The sequence below is a fragment of the Peromyscus californicus genome, unplaced genomic scaffold (genome assembly GCF_007827085.1).
Source record: "Peromyscus californicus insignis strain IS unplaced genomic scaffold, ASM782708v3 Scaffold_21__1_contigs__length_65335640, whole genome shotgun sequence".
Classification (NCBI taxonomy): domain Eukaryota; kingdom Metazoa; phylum Chordata; class Mammalia; order Rodentia; family Cricetidae; genus Peromyscus; species Peromyscus californicus.
Window position 1 is genome coordinate 13,001,385 of NW_026294514.1, and position 15,905 is coordinate 13,017,289.

The 15,905-nt window shown below is 46.5% G+C and overlaps 1 protein-coding gene and 1 non-coding gene across 4 annotated transcripts in view; one reads left to right on the plus strand and one right to left on the minus strand.

Annotated features, from left to right (window-relative positions):
- Nucleotides 1–15,905, plus strand: part of Cdk15 (cyclin dependent kinase 15) — a 100,259-nt gene that overhangs the window by 59,549 nt on the left and 24,805 nt on the right. For all 3 annotated transcript variants that reach the window (XR_008220840.1, XM_052749547.1, XM_052749548.1), the window contains one exon: nt 15,303–15,351. Coding sequence is in view for 2 of the 3 variants with exons in the window: in XM_052749547.1 (XP_052605507.1) it covers nt 15,303–15,351 (49 nt within the window). In the remaining variant the exon portion in view is untranslated. The remainder of the gene's footprint in view (nt 1–15,302; nt 15,352–15,905) is intronic.
- Nucleotides 1,517–1,589, minus strand: Trnaa-agc (transfer RNA alanine (anticodon AGC)). Its single transcript has one exon. It is a non-coding gene; the product is annotated as a tRNA-Ala (tRNA).

The window sequence follows — 15,905 nt, forward strand, 5'->3', positions numbered from 1 at the left end:
ATAAGCAGGTGTCTCTTGAGGCATGCCCATCTACCCCCATTCCTGACCTGCTGCTGCAGGAGGAGGTGGGTGCCAGAACATCATGAGTCACCTTCTATCCAACTGCACCCCTGTTCCTATTAGTCACCCCTTTTCCACCCTCCCCTGCCCTGCCCGCTTCCTAGGCTCTGGTTATCTGCAGCCTTCCTCTCTCCTTCCTATGAAATCAACTTTTGCATAGAAGTGAGAAAATAGGAGATTTGTCTTCCTGTCAACTTGCTCAATGAACATAGTGTCCTCTAATGTCACCCATGTTACTAGAAAGGACAGAATCCTGTTGTTTTTCATGGACACATAGTACTCTGTTACGTGCGTACAACACCGTGTTTATTTCAGTTGCTGCCTACCTTGGTCTACACCTTGGCTAGTGTAAATAGTGCTGCAGTGAACATCAAGTGTAACACTGGCTTCAGTTCCTTTGGAGAGACAGCCAGTGGTGAGATTGCGGGATCACAGGGGTTTTTATTCCAGGTTTTCTGTTAAAGAAACGTCTGAGCTGTTTTCTATAATGGCTGTACTCATTTACATGCCTACCGATGGTGAGAAGAATGAGAGTTTCTCTTTTTACCTCACCACCACCACCACCACCATCATCATCACCACTACCACCACCATCACCACCATCACCACCACCACCACCATCACCACCACCACCACCACCACCACCACCACCACCACCACCATCACCATCACCACCACCACCACCATCATCATCCTCACCACCACCACCACCATCACCATCATCATCACCACCACCACCACCACCACCACCACCACCACCACCACCACCACCATCACCACCACCATCACCATCATCATCACCACCACCACCACCACCACCATCACCATCACCACCACCACCACCATCACCATCATCATCACCACCACCACCTCCACCATCACCACCACCACCACCATCACCATCACCACCATCATCACCACCACCATCACCACCACCACCATCACCATCATCATCATTGTTTGTGTATGGGGGTTGCTTTTTTAGTTTTTGAGGACAGGGTCTTGTTATAGAGCTGGCTGATCTGGAATTCCCTCCATAGCCTACAGTGGCCCCATACTCACAGTGACCCCTCTGCCTCTGCCTCCCGACTGGCATATGTCACCATGCCCAGCTTGCTTTTCATCTTGTCGATAGCGTCTGTTCTAAACTGACATTGGATGCAAACTCTTGGTTTTGATGCTCATTTCTCTGAGGATTACTGATGAATGTTTTCCTTGGCTGTTCACATGCCTTTTTTTTTTTTTTTTAGAAATATTCATTCCAGTCATTTGCCCATTTAGAAAACCGTGTACTGCTGAGTTAAATTCCTAATATACTCTTTACCCTGCACAATTAAAGGTACTTGGCAACTCTGAACTTGCATAAACAGTCCACTCTCCACCCACTTGCTGCCACCATTACTGGATTCTGTTTGGGATTCTTGTCTGAATTCTGATTCTTTTTTTTTTTTTTTTTTTTGGAGCTGAGGATCGAACCCAGGGCCTTGTGCTTGCTAGGCAAGCGCTCTACCACTGAGCTAAATCCCCAACCCCCATACTGATTCTGATGGGAGTGTTAAAAATCACCCAGTGCTGACTCCAGTGAGAACCAGCTTCCTCCCAGTTCTGAGGAGCGGGGGCTTTAGGCTGTGGCGGGTTGTAGCCGCTTGTACCTGATTAAATCTGGAAGGTGAGAGGGGTGTATCATGTTCGAGGCTGCCTCCTTTGCTCCTTCCTTCCTCCTTCCTGTCCTTCCTCACTCCCCACTTTGAGCAAGCTGGGCTGAGAACTCTCCACTTCAAAGGGCCAGTTGTCTTATTTTGATGTGGGCAGATTGAGGAGTAGGCTTTGAAAAATAGGCCCCCTTTTTTTTTGTTTAATCTTTCCTCCTGGGATGGCTTTCAGAGCCGTATATCCAAGTGTCAGTGAGGGGGTTCTGACGAGCCTGGATTCCCAGACTCTCAGCGGGATCACCCTCTAACAGAAATATAAAAGTGAAATATTAAAAACCCTGGAACGTGAACCCCATCTGCAGAGTAGCCAGCATCTCGCCTGCTTGTACCATGGGAAAAAAGATCTCGGGGAAAAGGGGAAGGAGAAAAAGGTCTTTCACTATGGTTTGCAGGGTTAGTAGAGCATAGTAACTTCCCCTCAAAGGAGTGGGTGTTGCTCCGTGCCCCCCCCAAACTCTCAGCCTTTGACTCAGCCGCCAGAACTCACCCGCCTCCTCCTGCAAGGCACCCCCTTTTCACATGCAAACTGAGGTGCCTGTGATTGGGCTGAACAATAAAGTGGTCACACTTGCTATCTTTCACACAATTAGCCAAGACACATTAATCAAACTGACGGGGGGCTGAGGTTGCTGGCCTCCTGCGGTGGGGGAGGGAAGGAATTTTGGTGACCCTTCCTAAAGCATCCCGAAGCCACGATAGAGTCCTAAAGGGGGTTCTCCTACCTCAATGTCTGAAGAGGTTAAAGTCCCTACTGATGGACTCTCTGGGTTGTGGTGTGTTTGTGCTACAGGGCATCCCAGAGGCTGAGAGCAAATCAGATGTTCACCTCGGCTGAGATCTGCTAATATAGTGTGAATTTGAGCAGCCGCCGCCTGTAGATGTCTTTACAAAGCCTTTTCACCTCTTCCTTCCATTCACAAGAAAGTGCACTCAGAGTCCTCCGAACCTCAAGAACCTCAATCCGGGCCAACAAAACAGAGGCTATGCCCACCCACACAGTGTGGATTTCTCCATCCAGATAGGAATAAAACCTGTTGAAGAAGGGAAACAGACTAGGCTAAGATGAGGTAGCAACCAGCATGGTGTTGGTCCTAAGTACTTGGAGAGTACTTGAAATATAGTTCATTCTTAGAGAAAAGGAAATGTAAGCATTGGTGCTTTTGATCACAATATTTTCTGATTTTTCTTTCCCAAGTCCCCTTTGTCTATATTTTCCAATGGCCACAGACGACGAGATCTTACCTTGGAGACCTATTTGCTACAAAATCTCATAGGGCTTTTCAGGGACTCAACTAAATATTTAGACGTGTCTCTGTTAAAGTAAACGGAGGCTTGCTCCTCTGGAGGCTGTCCAGGCACCGTCTCATTAGATGCGAAGATCTGGTGATAAAGAGGAACTTTTTCTTCGGCCCACATGATCGCAGCCCAGTTGTGGTTTTTAATGTGCCGTTGATTGCTCTGTCCAACTCCTTTGCTCCTCTGAAAAGGTCTGTCGGGGCTCTGTTTGCTTCCTTAAACACGGGTTCTGAAAGCTCTCACGCTGGGTGAGCTCAAATCCCAGCATTAATGTACTGCTGGGTTCATGTCACCACACTCAAAAGCGCTGAGTTTAAATCCCTCTCAACTCCATTTGAGGCACCAGAAGACTTTATCCTTCTCCACTAATGGTTCCAAGTTTACATCTAGATACCGGGGGTCAAGGACAGGAGAGGATTTAGAAATAACAGTGCGTGACATTAGTCAATGCATTTGCCAAATTGGCAATTAGTTCCCGATGTGCGTGCAAAGCACTTTACCCCTGTCGCTTTGATGCCTGTTCCCACCGCGAGGGGAGCAGGGCGGCCACTGAGGCCTTCGGACTTTTAAAGAAGTATCTCCTGAAAAGCACGCCCGATTTGCCTCATGAGCTCAGCCACAGGGAAGCATCCGGGATTAGGCTGATTTTCAGGTTCAGGAAGAAACGGTTTTTCACTGGAGGAACTTTAGTGGGAGTCAAAAGGCAAGAAAGCAGAACACACAAAAAGCCCCCAGGCGCCCGAGTCTGTACCCTGCCGCCCAAAGGACATAGACCAGCCTACACACCCTGTTGGTTTTCAGTGTGCTTGCTTCTGCAACTTTTGACCGCTAGGTGGAAGCAAGAAATAGCTGGGGCGGACTACTGACAGCAGCTCTCTATCTAGTTAAGGAGTGGAACCTCCGAATTCTCCTTCTGATTTTAAAACCAGTTTAAGATGTTCCCTGTATGTATATGATCTCAGGGCTGATCGTACACATAGGCGACGTTATACGGACTAAGCAGGTTGTATTTGTGTGTGTGTGTGTGTGTGTGTGTGTGTGTGTGTGTGTGTGTGTGTGTATAGAGAGAGAGAGCAAGGGGGGATGCATGGGAGGGGGTGGAGGGAGGAAATGGAAGGGGGTATGATGTAATTATAATTTCAAACACACACACATATATTTATATTTTTTATAAATTTATTTATAAACACACATATATTTTATTACATATAATATATAATAAAGATGGTGTAAGAGCTTGGCTGCATTTGACACCACTGTGGGAGTCACGCAGGAGACACAGACTGGACTGGAAATGACCCTTGCACCCAGTGGGATGATAAAGAGCTATTGTGCATTGGACTCCAAGAACTCTGAGCAAATTGCTGGGGACTCAGTCTGACATGGCCTCTGCTCTGGTGTCAGCTCTGCCCCATGAGTTCTTTGCTGTGTGAGTTAGTCAGTGGCTGAACTCAGAGGGAAGGGGCTACCTTCCGCATTGAAAGTCCAACTTCCTCCATTTATTGCCTGGGAGATCTTAAGGGTGTTATTATTTCCAGTTCCCTGATCCACACAATGGGAGCTATCCTATCCTTTAGAGCGTGCTCCCTGTGTACCAGGCAATGTACACATGTAAATGCATATATAATGATACGCCTATACCGTGCATTATATATCTATTACACATCATTGCTAATCTCTACGACTGCTCGCCTAGCTCATTGTTGGAGGAGGTGGTACGTACCATCCTACAGATGAGGAAAGGTTCTCCTAGACTCACAGAGAGGAATTCCCTGATTGGAAAGGATGAAACCAGCATCCAACCTTTGCTCTTTCTGTCTGTCACGCTGTGTCCCTGTCCCCCTTTTGCAGCCCAGTGCTGAGAAATTGTCGAACGGCATCTGCCACAGAGCCTAGGTTTTCAGAAAAGCCCGATCCAAGTCCCCCCCACCCCACCCCCATTCTCTCTGTCACAGTGGTCAACTTCAGCTACTCAGTGGTTCGGGCATCATGACAGGTGTGTGAGGACACACTGCCACTGTTTCTTCATATTTAGAACCGTAGAAACCCTGGCCTCCTTCAGGATGTTGGGCATGCCTGGTGGCACCAGGTCTGACTTTTGGGTTGGCTTCTGTGGGTCTAAATGTTGTCTGGATTCCCACATCAGGAAAGCTGATGTTCAGTTTTTAAGCACCTACCTAAGTGGGTCTGAGTACCCATTAAGGCTGTACCTGTTCGCTCCCCACATCTAAATTGCTGTCAGATGCCCACCCATCCTGTGCCCACAGAGCCTTTCCCTAGGAGAACCCTTGTTATCTGCCTACCACAGAATGTGTAAGCCAGCTAAGTCACCCATACTGGCTTCTTCACTGCTTATTTTGTTCAAATATGTTGTAAGAGGAAGGACTCTGGAAAATTCTAGCTCAGCTACTTCTAGCTGAATTTTATGCATGCCCCTTAACTGGTTCATAATACGCATCGATAGATAGTGGTGAAATGGAATCATCTTACTTTGATCCACAGCCACCTTATCAAATAGGAGCAATGTTACCATCCATACTTTATAAATGAGAGCTGTAGCTTTAAGAAGCAGGTATCTGTCCCAGGGTCACCTAGCCAGGAAGCAGTTGACTCCCAATATCCAGATTCATTGGACCCCAAGGTGGTCCTTATGACAGTATTCCACATGCATTCATTATCAAGCATAAATATTGTTTGGTAATTAAACAATACCCTGCACAGGGGACAGCTAATGATACTCTTCCAGGCCCATTTCCTGATAATGATGTCTTTCCACCCAGCTTTGATTTCTGAAGCTGAGCTTGGCTTCTGGAATGTACTGTTGAATGGAGGCCCATCCCTGGGATTCCAGCAGCACTCCCTTGCTAACGCTAATGAAGCCACAGGCATTCACGGGATCTATGAGCTGCGATTGGACTCATTATGATATCACTTCAGGGGTGCTGCAGAAAGCTCCTGGGGAGTTTCTGTTAACATCTTTATTAACCCGTCCCCCACACCAGTCAGTGAAATTCATTTAGATACACAGTCCACTTTGATCTTCATTAATAGTTTCTTCTAGTTTCCACATTTATTTTCGGTTTTCTCATCTTTTATTTATTTGGTAGCAATTATTAGTTTTTATGGAGTGGGATAGATGATCTTAAAGGAAGGTTAGGAAAATTGCAAGTGAAAGCAGGTAAAATATTTTTAATATAAAACCATGTGCATATGTGTGTTTGTATGTGTGTGTGTGTACGTGTGTACAATATTTTGTTTTGTTTTTCAAAACATGGTCTTGCCCTGTAGCCCTGGGTAGACTGCTACTCACTTTGCAGCCCAGATTGGTCTCGAATTCACAATCCTGCCTCAGCCTCTCAAGTGCTAGGATTACAGGCGTGTACCACCATACCCAGATTACAGTTTTTATTTATTAATTAAGATAAATGTCAAATATTAAAAAAAAATACACACAACGTTAAGTCCTGCCTTGTTCCTTCCCAATTCTAGGAAGGGTCTTAAAAGTACTAAGTGTCATAGAACTGACTCAAACCAGAGGTCCCTTTCCCACCCTCATGGCCTGACACCATCTCCTAAAGACACAGAAATTAGACACACAAATGGGTTTTGCAAGTAAGAGGTAGTGCATTTATTTCTATGTTTTAACCCAAACCTCAACTTTTTTCATTCATCCAGCAAGTACTTATTAAAGGTAGGCATTAGGTCTGAAAAATAAAGGACCATGGCATGGATCCTTACTTTCCAGAAATATCATCCAGGAACTAGGGACGAGAACCAGTTATACAATATGGAAAATGTACAGCAGCAGGGGTAGCTGGGTACCTTGAGGAATTCTGGGGAAGGTACCCTTAATTTGAGGTCTCTGAGACTGGCTTCCTAAGAAAGAGATATGAATGTAGTGTCCACAGTAATTAGAGAGAAGGTGACAGGAGGGTGACTTTCCCCAGGTGAGCAAGAACGTGTGTACCAGACAAAAAGGATCCAGATGCTGGGAAACGTGAGCAGATGGACTTAGCCTGTTACACATGACATCTAGAATGTTGGTTCGATGGAGGACCATTTCAGGACAGGAGGCTGAAGGGTGGATGGGGCCAACTGGGAGGTGCCTGTCAATCACTAAGAATTTGCATATTGACCTATAAACAAACAGAGGGCATAGGACGGTTTTTTTTTAGCAGGAAGGTGATATAGCAGGGATTAACTTATAAAAACAGTTGCTTGGGAGACAAAATGCAGAATTGAGTTCGTGGTAGGTAAAACCAGAGGCGATTGTCTCTAAATCCTAGAAGACAAATTAGATGTCAGCACTAGAGTAGTGGCAAGGAGTACGGAGAGGAGGGCGCATCTAAAAAACCTTTTAGAAGGAAGGCAGGAAGTGACTAATCAGATTTGAATTGTGAAGGGGAAGAAGCAAAGAAAGCGGGGAGGAACAGATTTCTAAAACCCAACTTGAAAGACGGCCTATGAAAAGATCCCAGTCCAGAAATACAGACTAGGAAGGCATGAGCGTAAGGATGTAATGGAAGCCTGGGGAGGGCGGTGTGGAGAAGGAAGAGAAGGCCGTGGCTGACCCTAACCAGACAAGAAGCAATCGGCCAAGGACAGGGAAGGGACTCTGAAAGTTGAGAGGGAAGAACCAGAGGGGCTAGAGAGGACTAAGGTAGTTATTAATAACAGTGCCACAGAAATCACATGATCATAAGCTTGCTGGGGAATACCAGGTGTGCTATGTGCTCAGTGCCGAGCATTTGGAGGGAGGCTACAGGGGAGGGGCAAATGTCCAACACTGCATCATCAAGCGTGATAAATGCTGAAGGTTCATCAAATTCAAATGTCATTTGTGGGAGTGGCTAGAGAACAGCCAGGGTTCTGCCCCCAAGCATGGGGAGAGCCCCGACTACCTGGATTTCCTCCTGGGTCTCTAAGCCCCAGAGTCAGGCCTGGCTTCTCCCTCTTCACCTTAGGAACAGACCTCAGAGCGTGGGGTAGCTCTCCGATCACAAGAAGTTTTGGTGCAGGGTCACATGAATGACAAGCCAGACATATGAACTGGAGTGGGAGCCTCACCCTGGCTTTTAGAGCCTCGAAGGTGCCCCCTCCCAAAGATCCCTGAAGCCTGATAAAGATCCTGGGGTCAAAGACTAAGCAAGCTTCCATGCCCGCTCCATGAGGATGTGGGGGAGGGGGTACCCGGGAGGGGGTGCAGTACAGGTGGAGAAGAAAGAGCTCCAGAGTTCTGCAGTGCTCTCTGAACATTGCTGCTTGAGATAGCAACATCAGGCTAGCAGCGTTATCAACTATATAAATACGTGATATCTCAAGAATGCATTGTGTTCAGGAAATTCCAGGGGTGTAGTTCAGTAGACGGCACTATAAGATAACCTTAGGGCGACCGTGGCAAGACTCTAATAACCAGAAAAGGTTTTTACCCTGAGCTGAGGCTCAAAAAAAAAAAAAGTCAGGCGGCGTTTTATCAATTGATCCATCAACAAATCTCTAGTGACTAAAGGTTGCCATACTTGAGTCGGTTGTGAAATGAGTTCTATTAAACATTGATGAAAAAACAAACAAACAAAAAAAGCCTGTGCTACCTTTTATCAGGGTAGCAGCTGCTCCACCCTCATTTAAATTCGACTTCGTCTGGAAATTTAAATACTCTGCTTTTCCAGCCCACTTCTGCAAACCGGGCTTTGCTTTTACTGCCTTGGGTTCCAGCTGAACTCAAATAAGAGCTCACTCCCTTTAAGAGAGCGGCTGAGAAAGAAGATGGAGGAAAAGCCGTCCTGATGATTTAGTATCATCTTTGGAAGGAGAAGGGAAGCATGCTGCCTCTAGACCCATTATTTTTAGAGGCCACCGAAGCCAGAGAAACAGACCCTCTTGAAATGGTGCTGTGTGAGATGCCTGTTTGTCTGTGGACCTTTCTCTCATTGATCGCTTGAAACTTAATGGGAAAAATCAATGGCAGAGAGTCAAGGTCATCCAGCGTGTGGGTGTCTGCATCCAAGTGGGAGGGTAGGTCACCAACAGGCAGTGGACTTGGCTTTGCTGCCCAGCGGCTCCCCAACTGACCCTGGCTGCTTTGCTGATGTAGCTACAGAATAGATGTGGGAGGAGTCAGGATGCCGTCTATGCAGAATCAGAGAGCTCAAGTTCAAAATGTCGCCCTCCTGGGGTCCAGGGCATCCATTTTGGAGTCCCTGAGAGAATCTCTTTTGCCCTTGTCACATTCCCTCTTTGCTGTTTTGAAAAAAAAAATTCCTAAGCAGGAGTCTGATGTGTTCTGCAATTTTTTTTTTATATGCACTGATTAACGGAATTCTCCCGACAGCCTCTCTTAAGTTGTGGCAGATGAGGAAGTGAAGTTCAGGGAAGCATGTCCAGTTGCTGGCAAGTGCTAGACCCTGCTTTCCTGGTTAGATCAGCGGTCCTCCAATCTTAACCTCGCTAGAAACATCTGGAGCCTATTAACGACATAATAACTGCACAACAACTAACCAATGTGTGGCCCCTCCCAGGCCTGTTAAATCAGACTCTCTAGGGGGTGGAGCCAGGCTGCCTCGTTTTTTTTTTAAAAGCTCTGCAGGTGAGGCTGCCCTACCTTACTGGACCATGGCCCCCTCTCCCAAAACTGGGTTCAAGAGCAAAAGGAAGAAGGACGAGAGAGGCAATGAAACCAATAAATAGCTTTTTGAGTCCAAATTCCACGCCAGAGGCCTTATCTAATCTTTCCGGAAACTAGGAAATGATTCCCATTAAACATTCTGGAAACTTTCTGTTGCTTCCACCGGAACAAACTGAGCAATCCTCACCCCCGGGTCCCTCAGCACCTGAGTGGCAGAGAGATTTGAGCTGGGATTTTGTGTTCATGTTGCTAAGCCACACAGCCAAGAAATACACCTGGGGCTGGAGAGAGGTCTCAGGGCTTAAGAGCATGTACTGCTCTTCCGGAGGACCTGGGTTAGAGCCCCCAGCGTCCACACGGCAACTCACAACTGTCTGTAACTCCCGTTTCAGGGGATCTAATGTCCTTTTCTGGCCTCTGTGAGCACCAGGCATGCACACACATGGTACACGTATGTATGTGCAAGTCAAACGCTCACACACATAAGATAAAATAAGAAAGAAACCTCTGGGGCTCAGCAGGTAAAACCACTCGCTATGCAAGACCGGCAACCCAAGTTCAATCTCTGGACTGGTGTCGGAAGGAGAGATGTGGCTCCCAAAAGTTGTTCTCCGATCTCTACTCACACACCATGATGTGTGTGTGTGTGTGTGTGTGTACACACCCACACCTACACAAGCAAAAAACAAAAAAAAAAAACCGACACTTCTTACTCTGAGCACACAAAACAAGTCAAGGTGGATGTCTAAGACTGAGCAACAGTCGCCGTGGGTGGAAATAGTCACAGGTTTCCAAAGAGAACCACGAGCCAGAGGCTGCTGAGAGGAGGGGGAGGGGGAGCAAGGGTCACCAGAGAAGGAAGAAACGGAGGAGGAACGGAGGAGCATAGTCTCACAAAGTCTCACAACGCGTACGCACAGCAGGAACGGTAACCGAGGACTCCGTGGTGGTGGTGGTGGTGGTGGTGGTGGTGGTGGTGGTGGTGGTGGTTTAGGTGACAATGGCCCCCATCGGCCTGTGTTTGAATGCTGGGTCCCCAGTTAGTGGAAGTGTTTGGGAAGGATTAGGTGTTGCTCGTTGGAGGAGGTGTGTGACTGGGGATGGGGTTGAGGCTTCAAAAGTCCACACCGCCATTAACATAACATTCCCAGTTAGCTCTTTCTGCCTGCCGTTGAAGATGAGCACTCTCAGCTCCTGCTCCAGCGCCCTGCCTGCCTCCCTGCAGCCCTGTTCCCCACCTACCATGACGGCCATGGATCCTGACCCTCTGACACTGTAAGCCCCAAATAAACTCTTCTATAGGTTGCCTTGGTCAGAGCAGCTCAGCACAGCAATAGAAAAGTCGCTAAGACACCCTGGTTGAAATAACTTGCTGGAAGTCTCAAGGATTCTTCTTCTGTTGGCTGGAAACTGGGATGTGACTGAGCAAGGAACCGTTTTCTTTTTCTTTTCTTATTTATTTTCGCTGGAGAGAATAGGTAGCAGGGAGCAGGAAGTAGTTTGTCAATAAACACTAAGTAAGAGTCGAGAGTCCGGATAGTCTTGTCTCTACTAGTTATTTTGAATGTAGGCACAGGCTAGTAAATGGAGTAGCCTTATACGTAAGTGACCCCTTAGTTCCCACCAGGGCCGCTACACCTGCTAGCTGCGTGGGCCCGTCTGGTTGCACCTGACCTTGGGAACTCAGTTTCAGGAGCTTTCTTTAATCACTCCTTTTACTTCTACAACTCAGCCCTGTAAATACACTTGTAATTGAACTTACTCTTGAAATTAAAACTAATAGTGTCGTCCCTTGGGATCCTCAGAGCATGAGTCCATTGTCTAACACGGTGCTGCGTGAATACTTGTTGTAATTAATGATCAAAAAATGTGAACGTGTCCATCACAATTGCCCTAGCAGTTTACTTTTTTGTTTGTTTGTTTGTTTGAGACAAGAGTCTCACTATGTAGCCCAGGCTGGCCCTGAATTATATCAGCCTCCTCTCTCAGGATTATATGTTTGAGTCATTATGTCTGGCCCAGCAATTAAAAATTATGTACACTTTCAATTCATCATTGGTTGAATTCATGGGGAATTTGTGACTAGGAGTCTTCAGATATGGAAGGCTAACTGTATATGCTTTCTATTTAATTTTTTTTTTTTTTTGAGAAAGTAAAGCCAGGCATGGTGCTGCACGCCTTTAATCCCAACACTTGGGAGGGAGAGGTAGGCAGATCTCTATGAGTTCCAGACCAGCCTGGACTACAGAGTGAGTTTCAGGACAGCCAAGACTACACAGAGAAACCCTGTCTCGAAAAACCAATGTGTGTGTGTGTGTGTGTGTGTGTGTGTGTGTGTGTGTGAGAGAGAGAGAGAGAGAGAGAGAGAGAGAGAGAGAGAGAGAGAGAGAGAGAACATAAACATGAAGAGTGAGCCCCTCTAGTCCCAGGTACTTACGAAGTCTTCTAGGTCTTTCTGTGTACCTATCAACAGGCACATGTCAGGGTTATCAAAGTGGCTGTCACCCTAAGGATGACTAAATTCTTAGCCTCGATACTCAGTCTTAGTTTATTCCATTTATATAGAACCTAGAAGAAGGGATTTTAAAAACCAAAACAATCATATTTTAGGTCCAAGAAAAGGGAAGACCAGAAATGCCATTTTCAATTAAAGTTGAAATGCTTTTCTTTAGTCTGGATCAGAAGTTTGAGGCCAGTCTAAGCTCCTTGTCTCAAGAAAGAACAAAGGAATTGGGGGGCAGGAAGGGGGACTTTGAAGAGCAGTATCAGTTGACTTCATCCCCAGCTTCTCTTGTGGCCCTTCCGTCCATTAGACTTTCAATCGCTGTTTATTAGTTTGCTTATTTGTCTGGGCCCCATAAGTAGTCTGGGCTGGTCTAGAACTCTCCATCTTCTTGCTCCTGCCTGCCAAGTGCGGCAACCATGGACATGTGCCCCACACCCAGAAGTCAATTACTAGTTCTTATTTGTTTGTTGAAAGGGAGTGTCCCTATTTAGCCCTTGAACTTGGGGTGACCTTCCTGCCTCTGCCTCCCAAGTGCTAGGAGAGCTGGGTGCTAACTCAACCAAATTGAATTATTATTTCTAAAATTAAAAGCTCCCCTTTCATTGTGGTTTTAGTTCGGGTTGACATGAATGTCGTAACCAAAAGCAAAAAGAAATTTGTGTATCCCAATATAAATAATATAGCACGCTCCAAATAACATTCTATTTTTTACTATCCATTTTAGAATTTTTAAAGCTTTAAAAAGATTTTATTTTTTTTAATTATGTGTGTGTGTTGGGGAGGGGGGAATGATATGCACATGAGTGCAGGTGACTGTGGAGGCCTGTAGAGGGCACTGGACCCACTAGGTCTGGAGTCACAGGCATGTGAGCTGTCTGATGTGGGTGCTGGGCAAGAGTTCTTGCTTAACCACTGACCCACCATCCTGCCATCCCTACAGATTTGTTTTTATTATTTTTGTTTATATGCGGGTGTGTGTGTGTGTGTGTGTGTGTGTGTGTGTGTGTGTGTGTGTATGTGTGTATGTGTGTGTGTGTATGTGTGTATGTGTGTGTGTGTATGTGTGTGTGTGTGTATGTGTGTGTGTGTGTGTGTGAATCCCACATGTGTTTAGGTGTCTTAGGAGGCAAAAAGAGCATTGGATCCCTTGGAGCTGGAGTTACCAGCCCTTGTGAGCCACCCAGGATGGGTGCTGGACACTGGTCTCAGCTCTTCTACAAAAGCAGCATTCACTCTTAACTGCTGAGCCATCTCTCCAGTGATGCCCTCTTAGAAAATTTTCATATGTTTGGTACGTGTGGGTATGTGTGTTTGCACATGTGCCATGGTGTGTGTGTGAAGGTCAGAGGGCAACTTGGGGAGTGGGTTTGGCATTCCATCTTGCTGAACCAGGGGCTCCCTGTTTCTGCTGCCTTGTGTACCCCAGGCTAGCTGACCTGATGATAGCTTCTAGGCCATTTCTCCTGGCTCTGCCTTCCATCTTGCTGTAGGATTGCTGGGATTACAGATGTGCACACCACACCCAGCTGTGCCATGAGTCCTTGGATGGAACATAGGCTGCCAGGCTTACACGGTCCAGCATTTCACCCACTGAGCCGGCCTGAGGATGAATCACCTAAGCCAGGATCCGCTTCTATTGTATCACAAGCAGTGTGTAAAATTATATCCCTCCCCCTTACTTTAAAAACAATTGTTCGTTTTTAACATTTGTTTTTATTTTTTAACTATGTGTATGTGTGTATCTATGTGTGGGTGTGCACATGTGAGTACAGCTGCCTGCAGAGGCCAAAGGCATCAGATCTCCGCTGAGCTAGAGTTACAGGATGTTGAAAGCTACCTGCTGGGAGTCCTGGGAGCCCAGCTGGGGTCCTTTGAAAGAGTGGTAGTCACTCTTAACTGCTGAGCCATCTCCCCCGTCCCCACGTTTGAGTTTTGAGACTTCACCCCATCACTTGGTACATGGTTTTCTGTTGTGGTGGTGGTAGTGGTGATAGTGGATTTTGGTTTTGTCAGATTGTTTACTTGTTTGTTTGTTTGAGACATGGTCTCACTCTGTAGCACGCACGGGCTGCCCTCAAACTCATGGCGGTCCTCCTGCTTCAGCCTCTCCAGTGTTGGGATTATAGCTGTGAGGTGTCATGCCCAGCTGCATGCGTGCGTGCGTGCGTGCGTGCGTGCGTGCGTGTGTGTGTGTGTGTGTGTTCTTTCATTCTCCGAGATGAACTGTAAGCTCTGGGAGGGTCAGGGAGTTTCTTTTGGTTTCTTGATCCTCTAGCTCTTGGCACACACTCTACACACAGTATGTTATATGTTGTTAATTCAACTGACTGTTCTAACCACAGTGGTTTGTGAAAGCTGCCGTACCAAAAGACCACAAACTGAGAAGCTCAAATAACAGAAACGCCTTGTTCCTTGTTCTGAAAGGGTGGCATCCGCAGGGTAGGGTCTTTCCAAGGACCCAGGCAGGGTCTCTCCAGGTGTCGATCCTTGGATTGGAGATAGCTGCTCTCGCAGTTCTTGGTGTTATCTTTCCTAACACGTATCTCTTTGTCCAAATTTTCCCTTTTTATGAGGATACCATAATTATATTAGGCCTCACCCTAATGAGAATGTCACATGGACCCTCTTTCCATATAAGGTCCTATCCTATGATACTCTGTATTAGGACTTCAACACGGGAATCTGAAGGACACAAAATTCATGCCTAATAGTAGCTTTCAGTGAATCATAAACATTCCAAGAGGAGGCCTTAAAAGTCAGTAGTTAGGACTGGAGAGATGGCTCAGAGGTTAAGAGCACTGACTGCTCTTCCAGAGGTCCTGAGTTCAATTCCCAGCAACCACATGGTGGCTCACAACCATCTGTAATGAGATCTGGTGCCCTCTTCTGGCCTGTAGGCATACATGCAGGCAGAACACTGTATACACAATAAATAAATAAATCTTAAAAAAAAAAAAAAAAAAAAAAGTCAGTAGTTAGCTTCCCTGATTCTAGAATCCTCTTTTACTCCAAGCCAAGAAGAGCATTTGGAATTTTAATAAGGTTTTTGGCAGTCCATCGGAGGGTTGTTCTCGGTTTTAATGTTTCTCTGTGTGCTTTCCAGAGTGGTTCCCGCTGCCTAAGCCTCAAAGCCTGCAGATTGTCTGGAGCAGGTAAGCGCCACATTGGCCAGTCCTCTTTTCTTTAGACATGAGAACAGAGATGCTTCCCTAGACCTCAGCGTACTGAGCGCCAGCCCCCAGCACCTCCATCTGAGCCCCAGAAAGATGCCTCTGAGAGAGCCAGACCCCCTGGGAGGGTGTTAGTTTTTCTTTATGAACCATTTCAGTGAGTTTGGTCATTAAAATTGTTTGGTGCCCCTCAGCCATGCCCCAGGCCCTGAGAGCAGTAGTGTTGGGCCTCCAAGAAAACCTAGTGGGTTTATTATTCTCTGACAGACAGAAACCAAATAACAGCATCGAGTGGCCATTGGAAGGGGGAACCTGATTCATGGAGGTCATGCTTTCCCAGGCCCTCTCAACATGGTCACAGCTCAGGCCAGGGCAGACTTTTATTACCAGCTTTCAACAAATCCCTAGTTTCTTTTGCAAAGTAAAACAGATAATAGAGACATTCCGGGAATAGCTAGCTAACTATGCTGAGCCAGGCGGCTCCTGGGCGAAGAAGAACTCAGTGTTTTCGGACAATGACCAATTACAATAACCAG